The sequence below is a fragment of the Plecotus auritus genome (assembly GCF_963455305.1).
Source record: "Plecotus auritus genome assembly, chromosome: 1".
Taxonomy (NCBI): Eukaryota; Metazoa; Chordata; class Mammalia; order Chiroptera; family Vespertilionidae; genus Plecotus; species Plecotus auritus.
The window spans coordinates 150,213,918-150,234,796 of record NC_137770.1 but is presented as its reverse complement, the minus strand read 5'-3'; the positions used below and the strand labels follow the sequence as shown (position 1 = coordinate 150,234,796).

The 20,879-nt window shown below is 42.8% G+C and overlaps 1 protein-coding gene across 4 annotated transcripts in view; it reads right to left on the bottom strand.

The window, feature by feature from the left end:
- Positions 1-20,879, bottom strand: part of NMT2 (N-myristoyltransferase 2) — a 94,252-nt gene that overhangs the window by 38,446 nt on the left and 34,927 nt on the right. For 2 of the 4 annotated variants that reach the window (XM_080650404.1, XM_080650406.1), the window contains exons 2-7: positions 7,722-7,857; positions 7,290-7,332; positions 2,851-2,995; positions 1,103-1,221; positions 916-1,007; positions 683-799 (exon numbers count right to left, since the gene is read on the bottom strand). In XM_080650404.1, coding sequence (XP_080506530.1) covers positions 683-799; positions 916-1,007; positions 1,103-1,221; positions 2,851-2,995; positions 7,290-7,332; positions 7,722-7,857 — 652 coding nt within the window. The remainder of the gene's footprint in view (positions 1-682; positions 800-915; positions 1,008-1,102; positions 1,222-2,850; positions 2,996-7,289; positions 7,333-7,721; positions 7,858-20,879) is intronic. The other 2 variants (XM_080650403.1, XM_080650405.1) reach the window with 1 other exon arrangement.

Here is a 20,879-nt window from a genome sequence, read left to right as displayed (position 1 = left end):
CCGTAGTTTGCCCACAGCTGTTCTAGAGCTTCAAAGCCCATTCCCGGGTATGCAGGTATGCAGGCATTTCATTCAGCACACAGTATTCCTTGGGAGCAAATGTTTTTTAGCAGTAAACAACCCATTGTATTGAAAGGTAAAACAATCTATTATGCACTAGATCTTTGACTTTCAAGAGCTGGGTCTTTGACTTTCTAGACTGAAGACCCAGAGCAAAAATGCAACACAAACTTATCCTATGAAAGAGAAAGACTTTTAAAAACCTCTCCTAAAACTTTCTAAAGTAATTTCCCCGGAAATAAATCTAAAATACCTATTTATAGCTTTATTTATTCCGCTACGTACAGATACACATGGACATGTATGTTCATATATGTACACAAAACATATTGTGTGTGTGCATGTATGAGACTGAGAGGCAGAGGGAGAAAAAGAGAGTTGTCCTTTTTGTTGTTCACAGACCAATGTTTAAAAAATTAATAGACTTTATTTTTTAGAGCAGTTTTAAGTTCAAAACTGAGCAGAATGTGCAGAGTTCCCACATACTCCTGCCTCCCCTCCCCCCACACACAACCTCCCCATCTATTAATAGCCTGGATTAAGTCACTTTTAAGTCTCTTATAATTGCAATCCTTGAAAAAGCAACACATCAAAACTGACATGGGCAAGCTTTCATATGTACCTGTCATAAATCCGAATGTTTGCTGGGATGGCACTTATGAACCCTACCAGTTTTTTGTTCGAAGACACTCTAACTCCACAGTGCCACTGAAGAAGCCAGCCTGGGGGACGCAGAGCCCTGAAGTCAACGTAGGCAAGGAAAACAGGCTCCAGTTAGTGTCCAAGAATACAGGGACAGACAGAGACGCGCCAGCCCACCGCCCGACCACAGCCAGTGAGACCAGCAAGACTCACCACAGCAGGAACTCAGGCGAATAGTCAAACCGGAACATGTTGTCATCGTCCTCTACGTAATTCTCATTTAACAAGGTGTACAACTCCTTGAGCTGCAAGACCAAACAGGTGTGGGTTTATGGTGCTCAGAACCCACCCACAAGCAATCCGCATGAACGCAAGTGTTGAATTTAAGACTTTTACTCACCACCTCAGCATTACCCAAATCTAAAGTGTCCCACATAAAGCCCTGTGGCAAGGAGTACGGTTCTTGACGCACATTGTCTTTATCTGCTTCGATTGCACCATGAGATGTTATCACTTCATCTGAAGAGGAGAGAATAGAGGACAAAAAGAGAGAATATTCAGTCACAAAGCATTCTGATGATCCAAAATGGTCCGTTACATAAAATAAAATCATATTTAGGGCCCTTGGGCTAATATAACCATTAACGTACTATTATTTCACCTACTTCTAGAGTGAAAAGGGTGGCAAATAACAGCTATTTCACCACTAAAAGGAGAAATCCTGTGTCATACAATGACAAAGTGTACAATGATGGCGATTTCTCCGTCTCGACCCCGAGATTACAGATTAATTGTACAGCACCATGGGAGACCACAGAGGTTTGATGACAGACTTTTATTCTGCACTTCAAGTAACTGGGGGAGGGGAGGGACAGAGTAAGGGGAGAAGGCTGCAGAGACTTCTGACCACTTCCAGCAAAATCTAAAATTAATTTAATGTCTCTCCACCTGGATTGCTGGCAGTGCAGTTCAAGTCATCAACATCTTAGCAATTTCCAATTTCTTCCCTGCAGCTTCCCACTGTGGCTGGGATAAAACCCAGACTCCAACCATGTCGCTGCCTGCCTGGCCACCCTGGGACCCCCACCCAGCCCAGCTCCCAGGCTTAGCCACACTGCCTGCCCTAATGCTGGCCCCAGCTCAGAGCCCTTGCAAGGCCCTCCCCATGCTCTTAACTCAGCTGGCCACTTAAATTTTTTCAGATATAAGTTTACATATAGCTTTCTCACAGCATCCTTCCCTGACTAAAGCTTTTTCCTACCTGGAGCATATCCTCCCCGCCAACCCCTACTTGGGCACCACTTACCCTACTTTCATACCACTATGTACCCAGTGCCTGGCATTTAATAACAAACACACAACGAATATCTCCTAAATATAATTCAGCCATAAAAAAAGAAGGAAATCATGCCATTTGGACAACATGGATGGACCTTGAAGGTGTTATGCTAAGTCAGTGGTCGGCAAACCGCGGCTCACGAGCCACATGCGGCCCTTTGGCCCCTTGAGTGTGGCTCTTCCACAAAATACCACGGCCTGGGCGAGTCTATTTTGAAGAAGTGGCGTTAGAAGAAGTTTAAGTTTAAAAAATTTGGCTCTCAAAAGAAATTTCAGTCGTTGTACTGTTGATATTTGGCTCTGTTGACTAATGAGTTTGCCGACCACTGTGCTAAGTGAAAAAAGTCAGACAGAGAAAGACAAATTACCATATGATCTCACTTATGTGTGGAATCTAAAAAAATAGGAAAACCAAAATGAACTCATGGATACAGAAAACAGATTGGTGGTTTTCAGAGGAGATGGAGGGTGGAGAAGTGGGTAAAGGGGGTCAAAAGGTACAAACGTTCAGTTATAAGATAAATAAGTCCTTTAATGTATAGCATGGTGACTATAATTCATAATATATTACATATTTGAAAGTTTGCTAAGAGAATAAATCTTAAAAGTTCTCATTACAAAAACAATTCTGGAACTGCGTGTGGTGATGGATATTAACTTTAAGAAGAAAAGTATTACTTTTGTATAAATTTCTAACCTGTGGTATGAAGCAAGTTATATAAGTGAAATAAAGCCTCTTTTGTGTTTTTTGATTGTTGTTAACCCAGCTTTGTTCTGGGGAGGGCGGAGGAGAAAGGCAGAAAAGCTTACTTAGCTTGGGTACCGGCTGTGTGTCCCAAAACTGGTATCTGTGTTTGGCAGCCTCACCGATGTTCCTGGTGGGGCCCTGGCACACCGACAACAGCTCCATTGCTCTCTGGATGTCCTGCAACTTCTGCACTGGGATGGCAGGATTCTGCAACAGCAAAGACACACAGACACAGACTGTGAGGAAGCTGCCACCGCTCCAATGCCTGGGGCAGAGACACGTGCATCTGCCTTGGAGACTACAACACCGAAAAATGAGTAGTCTTCCTCTAAACCTGGTCAGGGCCTTGGGCTCATGTATGCTAACACATTAAAATTTAAGCAATATTACGTTAAAGATAACCACTATAGTTTCACTGGGGCTCTGACAGTTTGGGAAATCTACAGTAAATAGAACTACCCTTCACTCTAGTTTCCCACCCATCTGCAAATGGTCTTGACCATTACTCATCTGAGCGCAGCAGCAAAAAGGGGTGACATGCAACGCATGCATTACTGTCATTCGGCAGCCAGCCAGCCACTAGCCTTGCTTTCACTGTCAGGGTTAATGCTCTGCAGTAGCAATGTGGGCACAAAGGAAATAACTTCCAGGATGGAAACTAGGCAGACAAGTTCATTAAGAAGAAGAAAGAACAAAATCTGAATTTAGTGTGAGCTGGGAAGAAAGTGAATCAGGAAAGGAAACCTCTAGGGATGCCTTCCTCCTGGACCACACCTCCCTCTCCTCACCCTGACACCCCTCCAGAAACAAACCTTCCAACAAGGACCAGCCGTGTCCTCTAGGAATTCAAATCAGGGGCCATCCTAGCCTGTTCGAAACTAAACTCCTTTTTATAAGGTAAAACGTATTTTCAGACTATAAAGTGGATAATACCTTCAAATTCTAAAGTACCTTTCTCAAAGCCAATATTCTTGTAATCTGAAGATCCCCCAGCTCTTTTTTTTTTGGAAAATCCCTCAACTAATGTCATACTTCCTGCAAAATGAAACTATTCTCGAAATTAGAGAATGAATAGTGTGTAGGACTGAATATGAATATCGGGTCTGCCATATGCTTTTGAGGCCATCCACAGAATGCTAGCTCTTCACTGCAGTTCAGAAGTGGTTATAAGGAGTTTCAGAGCCCTGAGGCTGCCTGTATGTCAACACACCATGGACACCAAGGAAAGGGACCACTGCCCCTCAATGGTGTATAAACAGAGACTTCTGCTCAACTTTGACCCTCATGTGTGTGGTCTGAAGCAAATCTTCTAACCTGGACGCTTACTTGTTTGACCAGGTACAAAACGGGGTTTATTTAATACAGACTGTCCTGTGTTGCTTTACTCACTGGACTCCCTTAAGATTCTTGCCACTACAATGATTCAAGGAAACGAAGTGTTGGAGTCTAACCAGAGGTAGGTTATAGTCTTAACATCTTCCCTTATAAGTCTAACAGCATCAGCCAGGACTGCCACGAGTTTTGTAAGCTGTTTATCTTATATTTTGATTAAAGGCTAAATCATAAGGGACATATCTCAATTACACATACTAATTTAACAAAATACTTTTGCTGTTGTAAAAAGGCTAGTGCATGTCTTAATTTCTCATTTGCATCTCTTTGGAACCTCCAACATAAAGTAACTGGTTTCTAGCAAAGTGAAATCTATAGTCAAATGGACCCCCAGCAGCACGGCCTGTTAAGAGACCTATGCCTCAAACAGGAACTAAGAGCGTAGCACATGAGCTAATAGTGCTTGAACATGCACCCATTTATCTTTAAAAAGGCAGAGTAGAACCCACTCTTTCAGAATAGACCTCTAGTGTCTTCCCTGAACTTGTCATGGTAGTTCTTCCTCCCTGATGCGAGTTAAATCCCCTAACAGGAACATAGCAAACTGCAACTATTTTATAACAAACATGAGTCAGCATCTTTGTGCCAAAGGAGCCAATGATATCCCAACTCCATTAAGGGGGACTAAGAGTGCTCTCTACTCCACCTAATTAGCCTCAACAGGTTGACCAGTAGTGTTTACATGAAATCACCATTTATGAATTTACATTCCATTGGGATTAATTTATATCCCAATAGCATATGATTTATTTAAATGCTTTCTGAAAGTAGATTAAAGTAAGCACAATTTTCAAATCCATGGTGACAAAGCAGTAAGGAAAACTCAGCTATGATAAATTCTTAAACCTATCCATCCACCTTCAGTAGTAGCACCACCTGGGGAGGAATGAATTACTGTTAGGAAACGTGAGAATGTATACCAACCCGCATTAGCTTCCCACTAAATATTCCTAAGAAAGAGTCTGGCAGGCCTCTTTTCCTCCTTATCTGCTCCTGTGATATAAGCACATCAACTGTTCTCTTCATCTGTTATTTTCCAAATTTAATACTTTGAAAATCTACAAGAACCCAGACAAATATTTCATTCTGGTTCTTGAGTGTACACCAGAATATTCTCTAAGCAGGGTCCACTGCAATTTACCGTGTTATCTAGAGCTGGCATCAGCTTAAAAGAAATGAGCCTAACTTCTAAAAAATGCTATGGAGAATAGCCCACATTTAAACAATTTTAACTTATTCTTAATTTTAAAGAGAAAAGAATTTCTCTACCATATAATGCTAACAGTTCCTCCAGCCTTGGCTGGCTCTAGTTTCTTATAAGTGACCAGAAACAGGAGAAGGGCTCAAAATCACTAGGTTTCAGAGATGAGAAGCTGATGGTGATGACAGAAGCAATAAGGAAATGGTCACAACTGCATATATGTGACACCGTGTTTATCTGATGAAGCAACGTTTAGAAATGTGAAAAAAAAATCTTGCAAGCTTATGGTGTACCTTACATGAGTTACCTTGGAAATTATGTCTGATGGATAGAATATTTATTACCTGAGAACCAAGGTGAAAAGCTAGGGAGGGAGACTCTATTTTCTTCTCACCCCACAAAGGCAATCAGGGGAAAATTGGGGCAAGTAATTTTCCTTCTCAGTGATTCCTGGTCCTTAAGTGTAAAACAGGCAACAACAAAACTACCTGCAAGATTCACTTCACATGATACAATGCAAACAAAGTTTGTACAAGAATAGAAATTTTAACCCCACAAAACTTGCATAGTGGTTTATAACTGCCAGGCAGACAGAGTGCTTTATAATATAAACACCATTTAATAAAAATGATCCTATCTAATAAAAGAGTGCCATGCAAATTGACCATCACTCCAACACACAAGATGGCTGCCCCCATGTGGTCAAAGATGACTACCCCCATGTGGACACAAGATGGCCACCACAAGATGGCCTGCAGGGGAGGGTAGTTAGGGGTGATCAGGCCTGCAATGGAGGGCAGTTGGGGGCAATCAGGCCTGCAGGGGAGGGCAGTTGGGGGGGACCAGGCCAGCAGGGGAGGGCAGTTAGGGGTGACCGGGCCTGCAGGGGAGGGCAGTTTGGGGGAACCAGGTCTGCAGGGGAGAGCAGTTGGGGGGGGGGGGGGACCAGGCCTGCAGGGGAGGGCAATTAGGGGTGACCAGGCTGGCAAAGGAGGGCAGTTAGGGGTTACCAGGCCAGCAGGGGAGGGCAGTTAGGGGCGACCAGGCTGGCAGGGGAGGGCAGTTAGGGGTGACCAGGCCTTCAGGGGAGGGCAGTTAGGGGCAATCGGGCCAGCAGGGGAGCAGTTAGGCATCAATCAGGCTGGCAGGGGAGTGGTTAGGGGTTGATCAGGCTGGCAGGCAAAAGCAGTTAGGGGCAATCAGGCAGGCAGGCAGGTGAGCGGCTGGGAGCCAGCAGTCCTGGATTGTGAGAGAAATGTCCGACTCCCCGGGATTGGGTCTAAACGGGGAGTAGGACATCCCTCGAGGGGTCCCAGATTGGAGAGGGTGCAGGCTGGGCTGAGGGACACACACCCCCGTGCACAAATTTTGTGCACCAGGCCTCTAGTCTAATTATAACTTCATAACAACCCTGTGAGGTGGGAGAAGGCATCATCCCCATTTTGCAGATGAGTAAATGGGCTTAAGGAGGGGCAGAGCCCTGTGCAAAGGCCAAGCTTGAGCGCCATGGGTCAGGATGGAGCCCGGGTTCCCCATGGCACCTCCTGAGTCCCTCCCATGACACACACTACACGCATCAAAATAACTCTATCTCATTATACTTCTAATTCTACCCCTTTTCGCTGAGAATTTCTTGCATCAAGAAGGCTCTGTGCTTCACTGGGCCCAGCACACAACGCCTGTGTTCACAGCTAGGGTGACTGGGGTTGGCCCTCTAGAAAGGGTGCCTGCCATCTGCACCACCAGATGTACCAATCTGCCGGCACAGTGCCCTGGCAGATAACTTCTGGTTTGGTTTAAATGGGTGCTTCTTCAGGGAAAACATTAGGCACTATTTCCCACCCGTGGCAATGAAATTAAGAATGGCCACTGAAGACTGTTCTGATTCAAAGTCAACGTAAGACTTACCCGTGGCTGCTCCCGCTGAAATCTGCTGCCAGATGATGTTGTGCTATTCAGATAATTAGACAGACACCCAGAAAAATTAAAATGTGAATATCTTCTGAACTAATAGTTATCAAATATTAAGTGTAACTTTAAAAAAAACACAGCCTAATAGCTCACACTGAGACACTGTTCCATGATTATAATCTATATACTAATTTGCTGAGAAATATGCAGGCGGTATCCTAGTACACACAAAAGCACAAAATGTCCCTCTCTGTTATCTGGCTGCAGACGTCAGATTTAAGAAGGCTATAAGTACCCTCTGGTTACTGTCACAGTACAGTCACAACAAAACCCTCACTACATATCTGATCCAACAGGGGGCTGAGCTGCACAGATCTGCTCTCAAATGCACGAGGAACCACACAGATTAAAATAAAACAGTGCTCTCACTTTTGAAGGCTGTTGAATCTTAATCTCCTGGGAATCAGATGCAGAGTCTGACTTGGTGCCTCCGGAATTTGGTTTCTCCTTTTTTCTCTTCTGTTTCTTCTTTTTCTTTTTGGCCCCCAAGTCCCCTCTGGAACTTCTGTTCGGAAATTCACAGAGGGTAAAACAATAACAAATCATTATATAAAACTAATCATTTAGAACAATATATGTCATAATAGGGAAAAACTATGTTAGGATGTATGATATTGTGATTTATAATAAATACATAAATACACACACACACACACACACACACACTTTAATAGCAGATAACTCACTTAATTTTCACTCCTTTTCAGTTAATAAACACTAACTTTATAATCATTTGAAGTGCATATACATTTTTTGAGACACCCTGTATATATATATATATTTGGTCATATATATTTGGTTTTTGTTGATGGTTCCTGGCCTACAGTCCTAAAACCCTTGGAATTTCCTAGGTGATGAGCGCTTAAACATGTCTCTTATGTTAATGAGGTGACTTTTGGAAAGCACCTAAGTAAGGGCTGGTTGCTAGTAGAGTCAATCATGTGATTGGAACTTTTAGTGCCAACCCCCAAACTCCGGGGATGAGAGAGGAGCAAGAGAATAGCCGATGATTTAATGGTCATGCCTATGTAATGAAACCTTCATAAAAACCCTTAGGGACGGGGTTTAGAGAGCTTCCAGGTTGGTGGCGGTGCTGGGAAAGTGGTGTGCCTGGAAAGAAAATGGAAGCTCTATACCTTTCCCCAGGCATTACTCTATGCATCTCTTCCATCTGGATGTTCCTGAGTTATATCTATAATAATAAAAGCATAATATGCTAATTAGACCATGTCCTTCCAGATGACTTTCTGGACAAAGCCAGGGCTGTGAGGGAAGCCCGGGTCCCAGGTGCCAGAGGGAAGCCGGTGCCAGCAGCCAGGGGAACGAAGGCCTACTCTTGCACAAATTTCGTGCATCGGGCCTCTAGTCTTTTATAAAACCAGTGATCTGGTAAGTAAAATATTTCAAAATTGTGTGAGCCACTCTAGAAAATTTATCAAACTCAAGGATGGGGTCTTGGGAGCCTCTGATTTATAGCTGGTCAAAAGTACATGTAAAAATCTGGACATGTTACTTGTGCCTGAAAGTGGGGGCTTTGGGGGGACAGTCTTGTAGGACTGAGCCCTTAACCTGTATGGGATCTGAGGCTGCCTCTGAGTAGACAGCGTAAGAATTGAGCTGAATTCTTGGATACTCTGCTGGTGTCTGAGAATTGCTTGTTGTGTGGGAATCTCCCCAACTACACACATGTTGGGATTGAGTCCAGGAATCCAAAATAGGATGTAAGCAGGAAATGAAATTTAGTCAGACTAGGAAGTTAACAGGACAAGTAACTCAGAAGTCTACACTCAGTCATCTGCAGAATGCTCAGATGTCACTCCAGCGGGAAAACTGTAGACATAAACCATCCTATCTAATAAAGAGGGAATATGCTGACTGACCGTCACACCCTCACAAAGATGATGGCACCTACAGCCAATAAGGAGGGAATATGCTAACTGACTGCCACGCCCTCAAAGATGGTGGTGCCCACAGCCACAAGATTGCAGTACCCAGTCCCTCAGCCCCGCCGGGGTGCCTGCCTCCCAAGTCCCCCAGTCCCTCAGCCCCCCAGCTGCCCAGGGCCAGCCGGAGGCACAGGCAAGCCTCAGATGGTGGCTGCCTAGCTGCCCAGGGCTGGCCCGAGGCACAGGCAAGCCTTGGATGGCGGCTGCCCAGCCACCCAGGGCCACCTGAGGCTCAGGTAACCAGGGCCAGCTGAGGCTTGTGCTGCCGGCAGTGGCAGCAGCAGAGGTGTGATGGGGGCGTTGCCTTCCCCTGATCGCCGGTCACCTCCTGCCCCTGAGGGCTCCTGGACTGTGAGAGGGGGCAGGCCAGGCAGAGGGACCCCCCCCACTCCAGTGCATGAATTTTCATGCACCAGGCCTCTAGCACTTTATAAGAGAAGTCAAACAGTTTTCACAGTTACCACTGCTCCACTAATCTAATTCTTAGTCAGCTTTTTAAATTGATCTTTTAAAAATATTTTTTATTGATTTTTAGAGAGAGCAAGGGAAAGGGAGAGAGAAAAACTTTGATGTGAGAGAGAAACATCAATTCCAGCTGCCTCCTGCACGTCTCCCACTGGAAGTTGAACCTGTAACCCGAGTATGTGCCCCAACTGGGAATTGAACGGCAGCCCTTTGGTGCACAGGACAACAACCAACCAACCAAGCCACACTGGCCAGGACACTGCAGCTTTTTAAAGGGAGAGATACATGTTGTCAAAATTCCATTAAAAACATCTCTTGGGTACAACAAACCACTAATCTTGACAAACAGAACCAAAGAAACTGCTTCTCAGCAGAGGGGGACATTTTTCTTGATAAAAATTTTTACTAAAAGGATTAACAATAAAAAACAACAACTCTAGCTGAAACCGGTTTGGCTCAGTGGATAGAGCGTCGGCCTGCGGACTGAAGGGTCCCGGGTTCGATTCCAGTCAAGGGCATGTACCTTGGTTGCGGGCACATCTCCAGTGGGAGGTGTGCAGGAGGCAGCTGATCGATGTTTCTCTCTCATCGATGTTTCTAGCTCTCTATCCCTCTCCCTTCCTCTCTGTAAAATATCAATAAAATATATTAAAAACAACAATAACAACAACAACTCTACATGAAAACATTCACTGGTAAAACACTTCTGTTTGGAACCCTTGTCATCTATGGCTGTTTCTGAAGAACAAAAGAAACACAAGGAGATTTAAAATTTCTATTTATTTGGGCCTTTCCTTACCTATTCTCAGAAGGTAAATTAAAATTTAGAGTCAGAGATTATTGCACTTTTGCCTTGATGTAGGAAAAAGTGATGGAAATAATTAGTTCTGTTCTATTGTTCTCAATTAGCTCTACCAGTCCCCACCCATTTTCTTTCTTGAATTTTTACCTAATTTTAAAATACATATTCACCATAGAAAACACAAATGTCATTTATTTGTTAACATCCTTCTTATAACATTTGTTCCTAAAGACAACCAATAGTTCTTCTGATATGTATTCTTCCAAAATTTTCTTTTCTAAGCATGCCTTCATTTTTGCTTTGACTAAGTTTTAAACAAAAATTGAATCTTAAACATAACATTATGAAACTTCCTTTTTTTTCTCCTTTCACTTCATAATATGTCTTGGACTTCTTTCCATGTCAGGATATACTGAGCTACATCATTTCTTTTTAGTTACTGGATAGCATTCTATTGTGTAAATATACTAGTATCATATTTCATTCCTATATTAAAAATACTGCTGCCAAAAAATATTCTGGTACTTACATTTTTGTTCCTCATACTAGTATGTCCGAAGGTGGAAATGCTAGGACAAGGAGCATGCACTAAAGCTGCAGTTCTAGTAGATAATTTTAAGACTGCTTTAATAAATGCTATACCAATTTCCACTCCACCAATAGCAAATTGGGCAGTTTCTGGTTCTGCATGTAAGAAGCTTAGAAGTCATTACTGCATCCTAACAAACTGAAAAATCAACAATTCTTCTTAAATCCACTGGGATTGACCAAGTGCTGGAGGCTACATGTGGACAAGCCTGAGAGTTAGAAACTCCAGGGGACCCAGTAGTAGGGGTTGCTCACATTTTTGTGAGTTTTACCTCCAGGAGCCCAAGCAGGTTCCCACAATAAATATTGGAGAGAAGTCCCCTTGTGCTTCCACCAGCGGGGAGAGAAAATCTTGAAAAACCCAGAGCACTCTGCTCTTCCTAACAAGGTCTGCCCTGAGGAGAGACTAGTCAGCCACAGCCTAACCTGCTGGGAGATGACCAGAGCCTAACTGACCTGGGGAAGGGAGATACCCAACTCTGACCCACACTAGCCATTCCGTGCCACCTACGGGGGATGGAGAAAACCGCAATACTTGGGAGTTCACAGTCCAGAGGCACAGGCTCACTAAGACTGCGACCTGATTATAGGGCTACAGAGCACTTCCCTCCCCCCACCACACACACCTCGCCACCACGGAAAACCTCTTTATAGCAGTTCATTTTATCTAGTATATCATGTCCAGCTAACAAGAAAAAATTACAAGGCATACTAAAATACCAAAAACACAATTGGAAAAGACAGAGCAAGCATAAGAACTTAGACGAAGCAAAGATGTTGCAATGATCAGGCTAGGAATTTAAAACATCTATGATTAATATGCTAAGGCAGTGGTCGGCAAACTCATTAGTCAACAGAGCGGCAAACCGCGGCTTGCGAGCCGCATGTGGCTCGCAAGCCGCAGTTTGCCGACCACTGTGCTAAGGGCTCACATAAACAAAGTAAAAAGCATAAAAGAAGAGGTGGGCAAGGTTAACACAGAGATGGAAATTCCAAAAAGATCCAAAGAGAAATGCTAGAGATCAAATACAGTGACCAAAATGAAGAATGCCTTTAATGGGCTTGTTAGCAGACTGGGCACAGCTAAGGAAAGAATTTCTGAGTTAAAGGATATAGCAATGGAGACCTTCATAGAAACCTCCCAAACTGAAAAAATCCTGAAATAAGCCGGAGGGATACCAGAGAGGGTTAAAAAAAGACACCTTGTCTATAAAGAACAGTAAATAAGAATGTCAATTTCCCTACTTCTTTGCCATCACTGAAATATCGCCATGCTTTTTAAACCCCTTCCCCCACAAGTCTTATAGGTAGAAAGAAAACTCATTGTAGATTTAATTTTCTTTGTTTAAACAGGAGTGAAGCTACATGTTTATTGACCATTTATATTTTTTCACAAATTGCTCATTCATATGCTTTTTCTGTGAGTCATATTTGTAGGTGCTCTTTATTTAAAGTATAGATAGAAACAATAAGTAGGTATTTTTACTTTGGGCACTCTAAGCTCATTTAATCTTCTCAACAGCCCTATGATATACTACTTTTTGCCTATATTATATGGCCTAGTTTGTCGTCTATTATGTAGATTACGAATACTTTCACCAGTTTATTTTTTAGCTTTCAGTTTTAGTTATGGTATCTTTTCCTGTACAGACATTAAAATTTTTATGGAGTCTAATATTTAAATATTTTCCCTTGTGGGTTCTTGGCTTTTAAATCTTGCTGAGAAAGGTCTTCCCCGTTACCAAAATTACACAGACATCCTTCTATACTTTCCTTTCTATATAACTTTCAGGAAAAAAAAATTAGCTTCATAATTCATCTGGAATAAAGGCATATAATGTGAAGTATAGTGTTCTTATTTTTTAAAATATGTTTTTATTGATTTTAGAGAGAAAGAAAGGGAGAGGGAGAGAGAAACATTGATGAGGGACAGAAACATTGACTGGCTGCCTTCTGCATGCCCCCTACTGGGGATTGAGCCTGCAACCCAGGCATGTGGCTTGACAAGGAATCGAACCAATGACCTCTTGGTGCCCTGAACGACGCCTAACCAACGAAGCCACCCCAGCCAGGGCATTGTGTCCTTATTTTTAAAAAATACATTATAAATACAAGAAGTCCCATTATAACATAACTCGTTATTAATGGGGTAACACTGTATTGCCCAAAGACCAACAGGCATATATACTAAGAGAGGCAAACATGCCTACTTCTTAGATGCAATTTCATAGTGAGTTTTCTTTTTGCCAGACAGTGCTCCAGGTGCAAGCAATTTCAAAACAAGTCCAAAAATTCTTTGATACTTCTCCCATTAAGAGGTGGGTTCTCTTCTCCTGTAAATATAGACAGGCTTGTCTCTTTGCTCTTAACACAGAAATGACATTATGTGATTCCAAGGCTAGGTCACAAAACACACAGTTTCTACCTGGCTCCTTTGGGATGAGGCAGCCAGAAGTGATAGAAGAAGTCTGACTGCCCTAACCACCAGGCTGATGATAGTGCAGCTGAACTTCCAGGCAGCAGCTGGCACCAACTAGCAACCGTGGGAGAGAGCACTCTTGGACGATCAGCTTGGTCAGTCTGCGGAAGATTCCGTAAGGCAACATCTGACGGCTCCTGTGCAAGATGCCCCAAGTGAGAAGTTGCCTTTTCCAACTTCCTTACTCATAGAACCTACAAGCATGATAAAATAATTGTTCTTTTAAGTGACTAGATTGGTAATAAAAACCAGAACAAAAATTTGAAACCTGAAAATGGAGGGCTGCTCTAACAAAAACCTAAAACACAAGGCACACTGGCACCAAGACTAGGTGGAAAGACCCTGAGAAGACTGTTAGCAGAAGTCTATGGCTTCAAGGAGGCTGTTGGTGAGGGCTCCAAGAAAATACTTCATGTAATGATTATTTCAATAATTTCTTCATATAAAATAGAAGATTGAGGAAAAGAGACCTTTGTTATGTAGTAGAGGAGCATTTATAAAACTGTTGCCAGCAATAATGTGGAAAGCAGAAAATGTTCCACATGAACTTGATTATCTAACTAAAAAGATTTCTGGGCAGAGGGTTGAAAGTGCTGGCTTCTCCCAGCTGTCTATAACAAAATGAGAGAGGAGAGATTAAAGGAGAGAATATATAAACCCAGTCATACTTTGCAGATTAAAAAATAAAACTGTTCCTCATCTCTAGCATCTCCTGAAGCGAAAGAATTTGCATATTAAGAAATGGCCTCGGGGAGAAACCAAGATGGCAGCATAGGTAAACACCTGAACTTGCTGCCTCGCAAAACCACTTCAAAACTACAATTAAAAGACAAAATGGACATCATCCAGAACCACAGGAAGGCTGGTTGAGTGGAAATTCTACAACTAGAAGGAAAGAGAAAAGCACACTGAGACTCAGAGGAGGTGCAGAAGTGAAGTGCAGAGGTATGGAGGTGTGAGTGCGCAGAAAGGGCTGGCAACTGAGTACGCGGCTGGCTTTTTCAATCCACAGGGAGACACAAGCTCCCAACTGTTCTGAACTCCAGTTCCGGGCGAGACTCTAGGGACCCAGACTCATACGGGGAGAAACTGGACTGTCTGGCATCGGGTGGAACTTGAGGGCGGCTTTCTCTCAGAGGTGCTTGCAGTGATTACCAAGGGACACTGAGACCCGGGGGCCTCTTAGGGCAGGGCTGATGGGAAGCCATTGCTATTTGCTCTGCCCTGAGACCCCACCTCATCCAAGCTGTGTTCAGAGGCTTTTGCATATGAATGGCCTGGTCCTTTGAAATCTAAAATTACCTAACAAACTGCAGCTGAGTCAGAGTGACCCAGAACATACAAAAGAAGGGCCAAGGCCCCGCAGCAGCTTGCATTGCTTCACAGCTGGGCCTCATCTGGGCACCTCCAAAACCCAAACAAAGAAGAGGAATGTGAAGATCTCTCTGTGGCTCCTGCTGGGTGGCCTCAGGCAGAGCCTAAATTAGCACTGCCTTGGAGATCCAAGAGCTAGTGTACCCAGGGGTCACAGTGGGACCATCCAGATTACAACTCCTCAGATCCATAAGGGACACACTCAGGGGGCAGACTCAGTGAGAACCAAAGCCCCACTGAAGCAAGTCTTGCCTCATAAGGGTGTCTCCAGCACATAAGTTCTCCCAGCACAGACACAGCTGATCCTCACAGCCAACTGGCCTGGAGGTCAATTCCTCCCAGTGATACCAACAACAATCAAGTCTTAACTACAATAAGACTGTGCACACAGCCCAAAAAGGGGTGCACCAAGAGTGTCCACCTCAGGTAACTGGGGAGGCTGAGCCACTGGGCCCTATAGGACACCTAGCACACAAAGCCACTCTATCAACTCAGGGAAGCAGCCAAAATGTGGAGACAAAGAAACAGGTCACAAATGAAAGAAATGGAGGATATAGAGTTCAAAACCACGGTTATAAGGTTTTTCAAGAATTTTCTAGAAACCGCCGATAAATTTAGTGAGACCCTTGTGGATATGAAAAAGAACCAACTAGAAATCAAGCATATGCTGACTGAAATAAAGAATAATATACAGAGATCCAAGAGCAGACTAGAGGAACCCAAGAATCAAGTCAAAGATTTGAAATACAAAGAAGCAAAAAACACCCAACCAGAAAAAAAAAAAGGGAAAAAGAATCCAAAAATATGAAGATAAGTGCAAGGAGCCTCTGGGAAAACTTCAGGCATACTAACATCCGAATTATAGGGGTGCCAGAAGAAGAGAGAGAGCAAGATACTGAAAACCTATTTGAAGAAAAATAATGACCGAAAACTTCCCCCACCTGGTGAAAGAAATAGACTTACAAGTCCAGGAAGCACACAGAACCCCAAACAAAAGGAATCCAAAGAGGACCACACCAAGACACATCATAATTAAAATGCCAAGAGCAAAAGACAGAGAGAATCTTAAAAGAAGCAAGAGAAAAACAGTTAGTTACCTACAAGGGAGCACCCATACGATTGTCAGCTGATTTCTCAACAGAAACTATGCAGGCCAGACGGGAGTGGCAAGAAATATTCAAAGTGATGAATAGCAAGAACCTACAACCAAGATTACTCTACCCAGCAAAGCTATCATTCAGAATGGAAGGTCAGATAAAGAGCTTCACAGATAAGAAAAAGCTAAGGGAGTTCATCACCATCAAACCAGTTTTATATGAAATGCTGAAAGGTATTCTTAAAGAAGAGGAAGAAGAAAAAGGTAAAGATAAAAATTATGAACAACAAATACATATCTATGAACAAGTGAATCTAAAAATCAAGTGAATAAAAAATCTGATGAACAGAATAATCTGGTGAATATAATAGAATCAGGGGCATAGAAAGGGAGTGGATTGACAATCCTTGGGGGGGAAGGGGTGTGGGGGGGTGCAAGAAGAGACTGGACAAAAATCATACACCTATGGATGAGGACAATTGCGGGGGGGGGGGGGGTAAAGGCATGGGGTGGGGTGGGAACCAGGTGGAGGGGAGCTATGGGGGGAAAAAGGAGGAACAACTGTAATAATCTGAACAATAAAGATTTATTAAAAATAAAAATAAATAAAAAAGAAAAAAGAAATGGCCTCAGGATAGACAGACAAATCCAGGGTGGCCCTTTTAGACCCTTCCTTAGGAACTTGGAAAGGTATAAGGTGCTACCTTGTTGACCATTCCAGATAAAGGCCTTGTATATTTCCGAAGGATACGCCTTGTATATCCTCTCTAAACACTATGGTTTCTAAGAATCTTTGCTCCACAGTAGCCTCATCAGAAGTCCAAGGAAGAAAGAAGCTTATCTAGAAGAGATCTATGGCTAACTTTTGTCTAATGGAGTGGGATTAAAAATTGAAAGGCAGGAAGCCCATGATATATTTTTTTAAATATATTTTTATTGATTTCAAAAAGGAAGGGAGAGAGAGTAAGATAGAAATATCAAAGATGAGAGAGAATCACTGATTGGCTGCCTCCTGCACACCCCCACAGGCATGTGGCCTAACCAGGAATGGACCTCTTGGTTCATAGGTTGACACTCAACCACTGAGCTACACCAGCCGGGCACCCATGATATATTTTTTTTTAATTACATCAACATGAAAGAGACAGACAGAGCAGAACAAAATGAAAATAGGCCTTTGGATCCTCAGCCTTTTATAAGCAGGAAGCAGACAGAGAAGGTGACTCACTCAGATGCAAAGTCAGTTTTCTTTTGGAAGAATGTCTTAAAGGGCACAACAAAGAGCCCAAAGGGCAGAGGCCAGAGTCAAGGAGAACAGCTCCCAAAGAATAGGGCTGAATTCAAGTTAAGGAACTGGCAACACATTACTAAATAGGTTTCAGAACTGTTATGAACGAGACTGGGGTATGCTCTCTATTTTCCCCTTTTTGAATGAAAATATCTACATTGGCTCTCCTACTTCTGTCCACCACTTCACAAGGGATATGTGGAGAGCAGACAATGTATCTGTTCAGTTCATGGGTATTCAGATTGACTGGGGGCGGGGGGGGGGGGGGTGGAGAGTCATCCACACCTGGACTTAGTTTAGATGATGAGATCCTGGACTTCAAGCCTGAGCTTAGTAGATAAGTTAAAACACAATAGGATTTTGGAGAGGGAATTAGGGAGGGTAAATATATTTACATATGGGAGAATGTAAATAATTTTGGCCAGATGATAGACTGTGGTAGTTTTTAACATGTCCTCAAAATTTTTAAGACTCCTCCCAATGAAAGATGGAATCTAGTTCCCTTCCTCTTGAATGTGCACAGGCTTATGACTCACAGTCAGTCATTTACAACAAATGTGTCAATATATGATTTTCCTGTCTAGGTGAGAAAAGCCCATGCAGCTGCAACCCACTTCTCATAAAACGTTCTTTCCATCAGACAACCCTGAGATTCGCCATGCTGGTGAGACCACAGGTAGCCACACTGGGGTGAGAAACAAGCTGATCTCTGGCCAACAGCCAACACTGACAGCAAGCCATGTGAGTGAGCCACCTGGGATGTCCAATCCAGTGCAGCCTTCAGCTGACTGCAGCCAGCCAAAATCTAACTGCCACCACATGAGAAACCCCTTCTAACTGTGCCCTTTCAAAATTCCTAACCCACAGGATCTGTAAGTGTGATAAACTAGTTGTTGGTTTGCTATACAGCAATAGTTACTGAAACATAAAGATACAACAATGAACAAAATAAAGTCCTATTCTATGAAACATATATTCTTAGGCAACAGACTATACACAAATGAGAGACCTGGGGAAAATTAATGAGATAGGGCCTATAAGTGCATAGCCTAAGGGCTGGCATGGAGTAAGTAATTCAATAAATAATAGGGACTGTTATTATTACACATTTAAACATGTTGCTGCCCTTGCTAGGACACCGTTCTCCCCCTCATTTCCTAGCAAATTGCTTGTCATTCAAGATGCAGGCCAAAAATCCCCTTTTCTGAGAAAGGTCCCTCCTTCCCTAATCTGAATCAGGTACCCCTAACTCAATGACCCCCCTGCCATCTGAGCATCCTCTCATCTAGCACTCTAAACCTGGTGTTCTTATCTGCTTTTCTCACTAGAATATAAGCTCCTTCAGAATAGAATGTCTCTCATTTCTCTATAGGAAAAAAATGCATATTGGTCTTCCCCCCAGTTCTTGGCACAGACTCCTAAAACCCTTGAAAAAAAGAGTCTTTTGTTTTACTGAGGTGACCTGATGGCTTCCTGGATGGGAGCTGGTCACCAGAAAGACCAAGCACCACGGTTAGAAGCTTGTTATTTTCGGCCCTAGCCTCCCATTCTCCATAGAGGGAAGAGGGACTGGAAATGGAGTTAATGATGGATCATGCCTATTCATGAAGCCTCCATAAAAATCCCAAAAGTACAGGGTTCAGAGAACTTCCTGTTGATGAACATGTGGAGATCTTGGGATGGTGGCATGGCTGCAGAGGGCACAGAAGCTCTGCATCTCTTCCCACATACCTTGCCCTATGCATCTCTTCCATCTAGGTGTCCATCTGTATCCTTATCATAGCCTTTTATTTTATTTTTAAATATGTTTTTATTGATTTTAGAGAGGAAGGGAGAGGGAGAGAGAGAAAGGTTGATTGGCTGCCTCCTGCATTCACCCTACTCTAGGGAACGAGACCACAACCCAGGTATGTGCCCTGAGAATCGAACCAGCAACCTTTGGGCGCATGGGACAATCAATACTCAGCCAGGTGAGCCACACCAGCCAGGGCTATCATATCCTTTTTTTTTTTTTTTTTTAATTCTTGATTGTTGAAAGTATTACATATATCCCCTTTTCCCCCCATTATCCTCTTCCAGCCTGCCCCCACACCCCAGCACTGGCCTTCACCACCACCCCCCATTGTCTGTGTCCATTGGTTATATGCATACAAGTTCTTTGGTTGATCTCTTATCACCACCTCCCCACCCACTGACCCTCCCCTGCCTTTCCTTTAAGGTTTGACAGTCTGTTCAATGATTCTGTGTCTCTGGATGTATTTTTGTTCATAAGTTTATGTTCATTTTATTCCACAAATGAATGAGATCATGTGATACTTATCTTTCTCTGACTGGCTTATTTTGCTTAGCATAATGCTCTCCAGGTCCATCCATGCTGCTGCAAATGGTAAGAATTCCTTCTTTTTTATAGCACCATAGTATTCCATCGTGTAGATGTACCACAGCTTTCTAATCCACTCATCTGCTGATGGGCAGTTAGGCTGTTTCCAAATCTAAGCTATGGTGAATTGTGCTGCTATGAACACAGTGATGCATATGTTCTTTCTGATTGGTGTTTCTGATTTTTTTTGGGATATATTCCTAGGAGTGGGATTACTAGTAAGATCAAATGGGAGTTCCATTTTTAATTTTTTGAGGACACTCCATTCTGTTTTCCAAGTGGCTGCACCCGTCTGCATTTCCACCAGCAGTACACAAGGGTTCCTTTTCTCCACATCCTCGCCAGCACTTGTTGTTTGCTAATGATAGCCATTCTGACAGGTGTGAGATGGTACCTCATTTTTGTTTTGATTTGCATCTCTCAGATGATTAGTGACTTTGAGCACTTTTTCATATGTCTTTTGGCCTTCTGTATGTCCACTTTTGAAAAGTGTCTATTTAGGTCCTTTGACCATTTTTGATTGGATTGTTTATCTTCCTTTTATTAAGTTGTATGAGTTCCCTGTAAATTTTGGAGATTAAACCCTTATCTGAAATAGCATTGGCAAATGTGTTCTCCCATGCAATGGGCTTTCTTGTTGTTTTGTTGATGGTTTCTTTTGCTGTGCGGAAGCTTTTTATTTTGATGTAGTCCCATTTGTTTATTTTCTCCTTCATTTCCATTGTCCTAGAAAATGTCAGTAAACATATTGCTATGACCTATATCTGATATTTTGCTACCTATGGATTCTTCTAAGATTTTTATAATTTCCTGTTTTATGTTTAAGTCTTTTATCCATTTTGAGTTTATTTTTGTGTGGGGGGTAAGTTGGTGGTTTAATTTCATTTTTTTGCAAAATGCCTGTCCAATTTTCCCAGCACCATTTATTGAAGAGACTGTCTGGACTCCATTGTATGCTCTTGTCACCTTTGTCCAATATTAATTGAGCATGGTGATTTGGATCAATTTCCGGGTTCTCTGTTCTGTCCCATTGGTCTATGTGTCTGTTCTTGCGCCAGTACCATGCTGTTTTGAGAACAGGGGCTTTGTAATATAACTTCAGTGTCTGG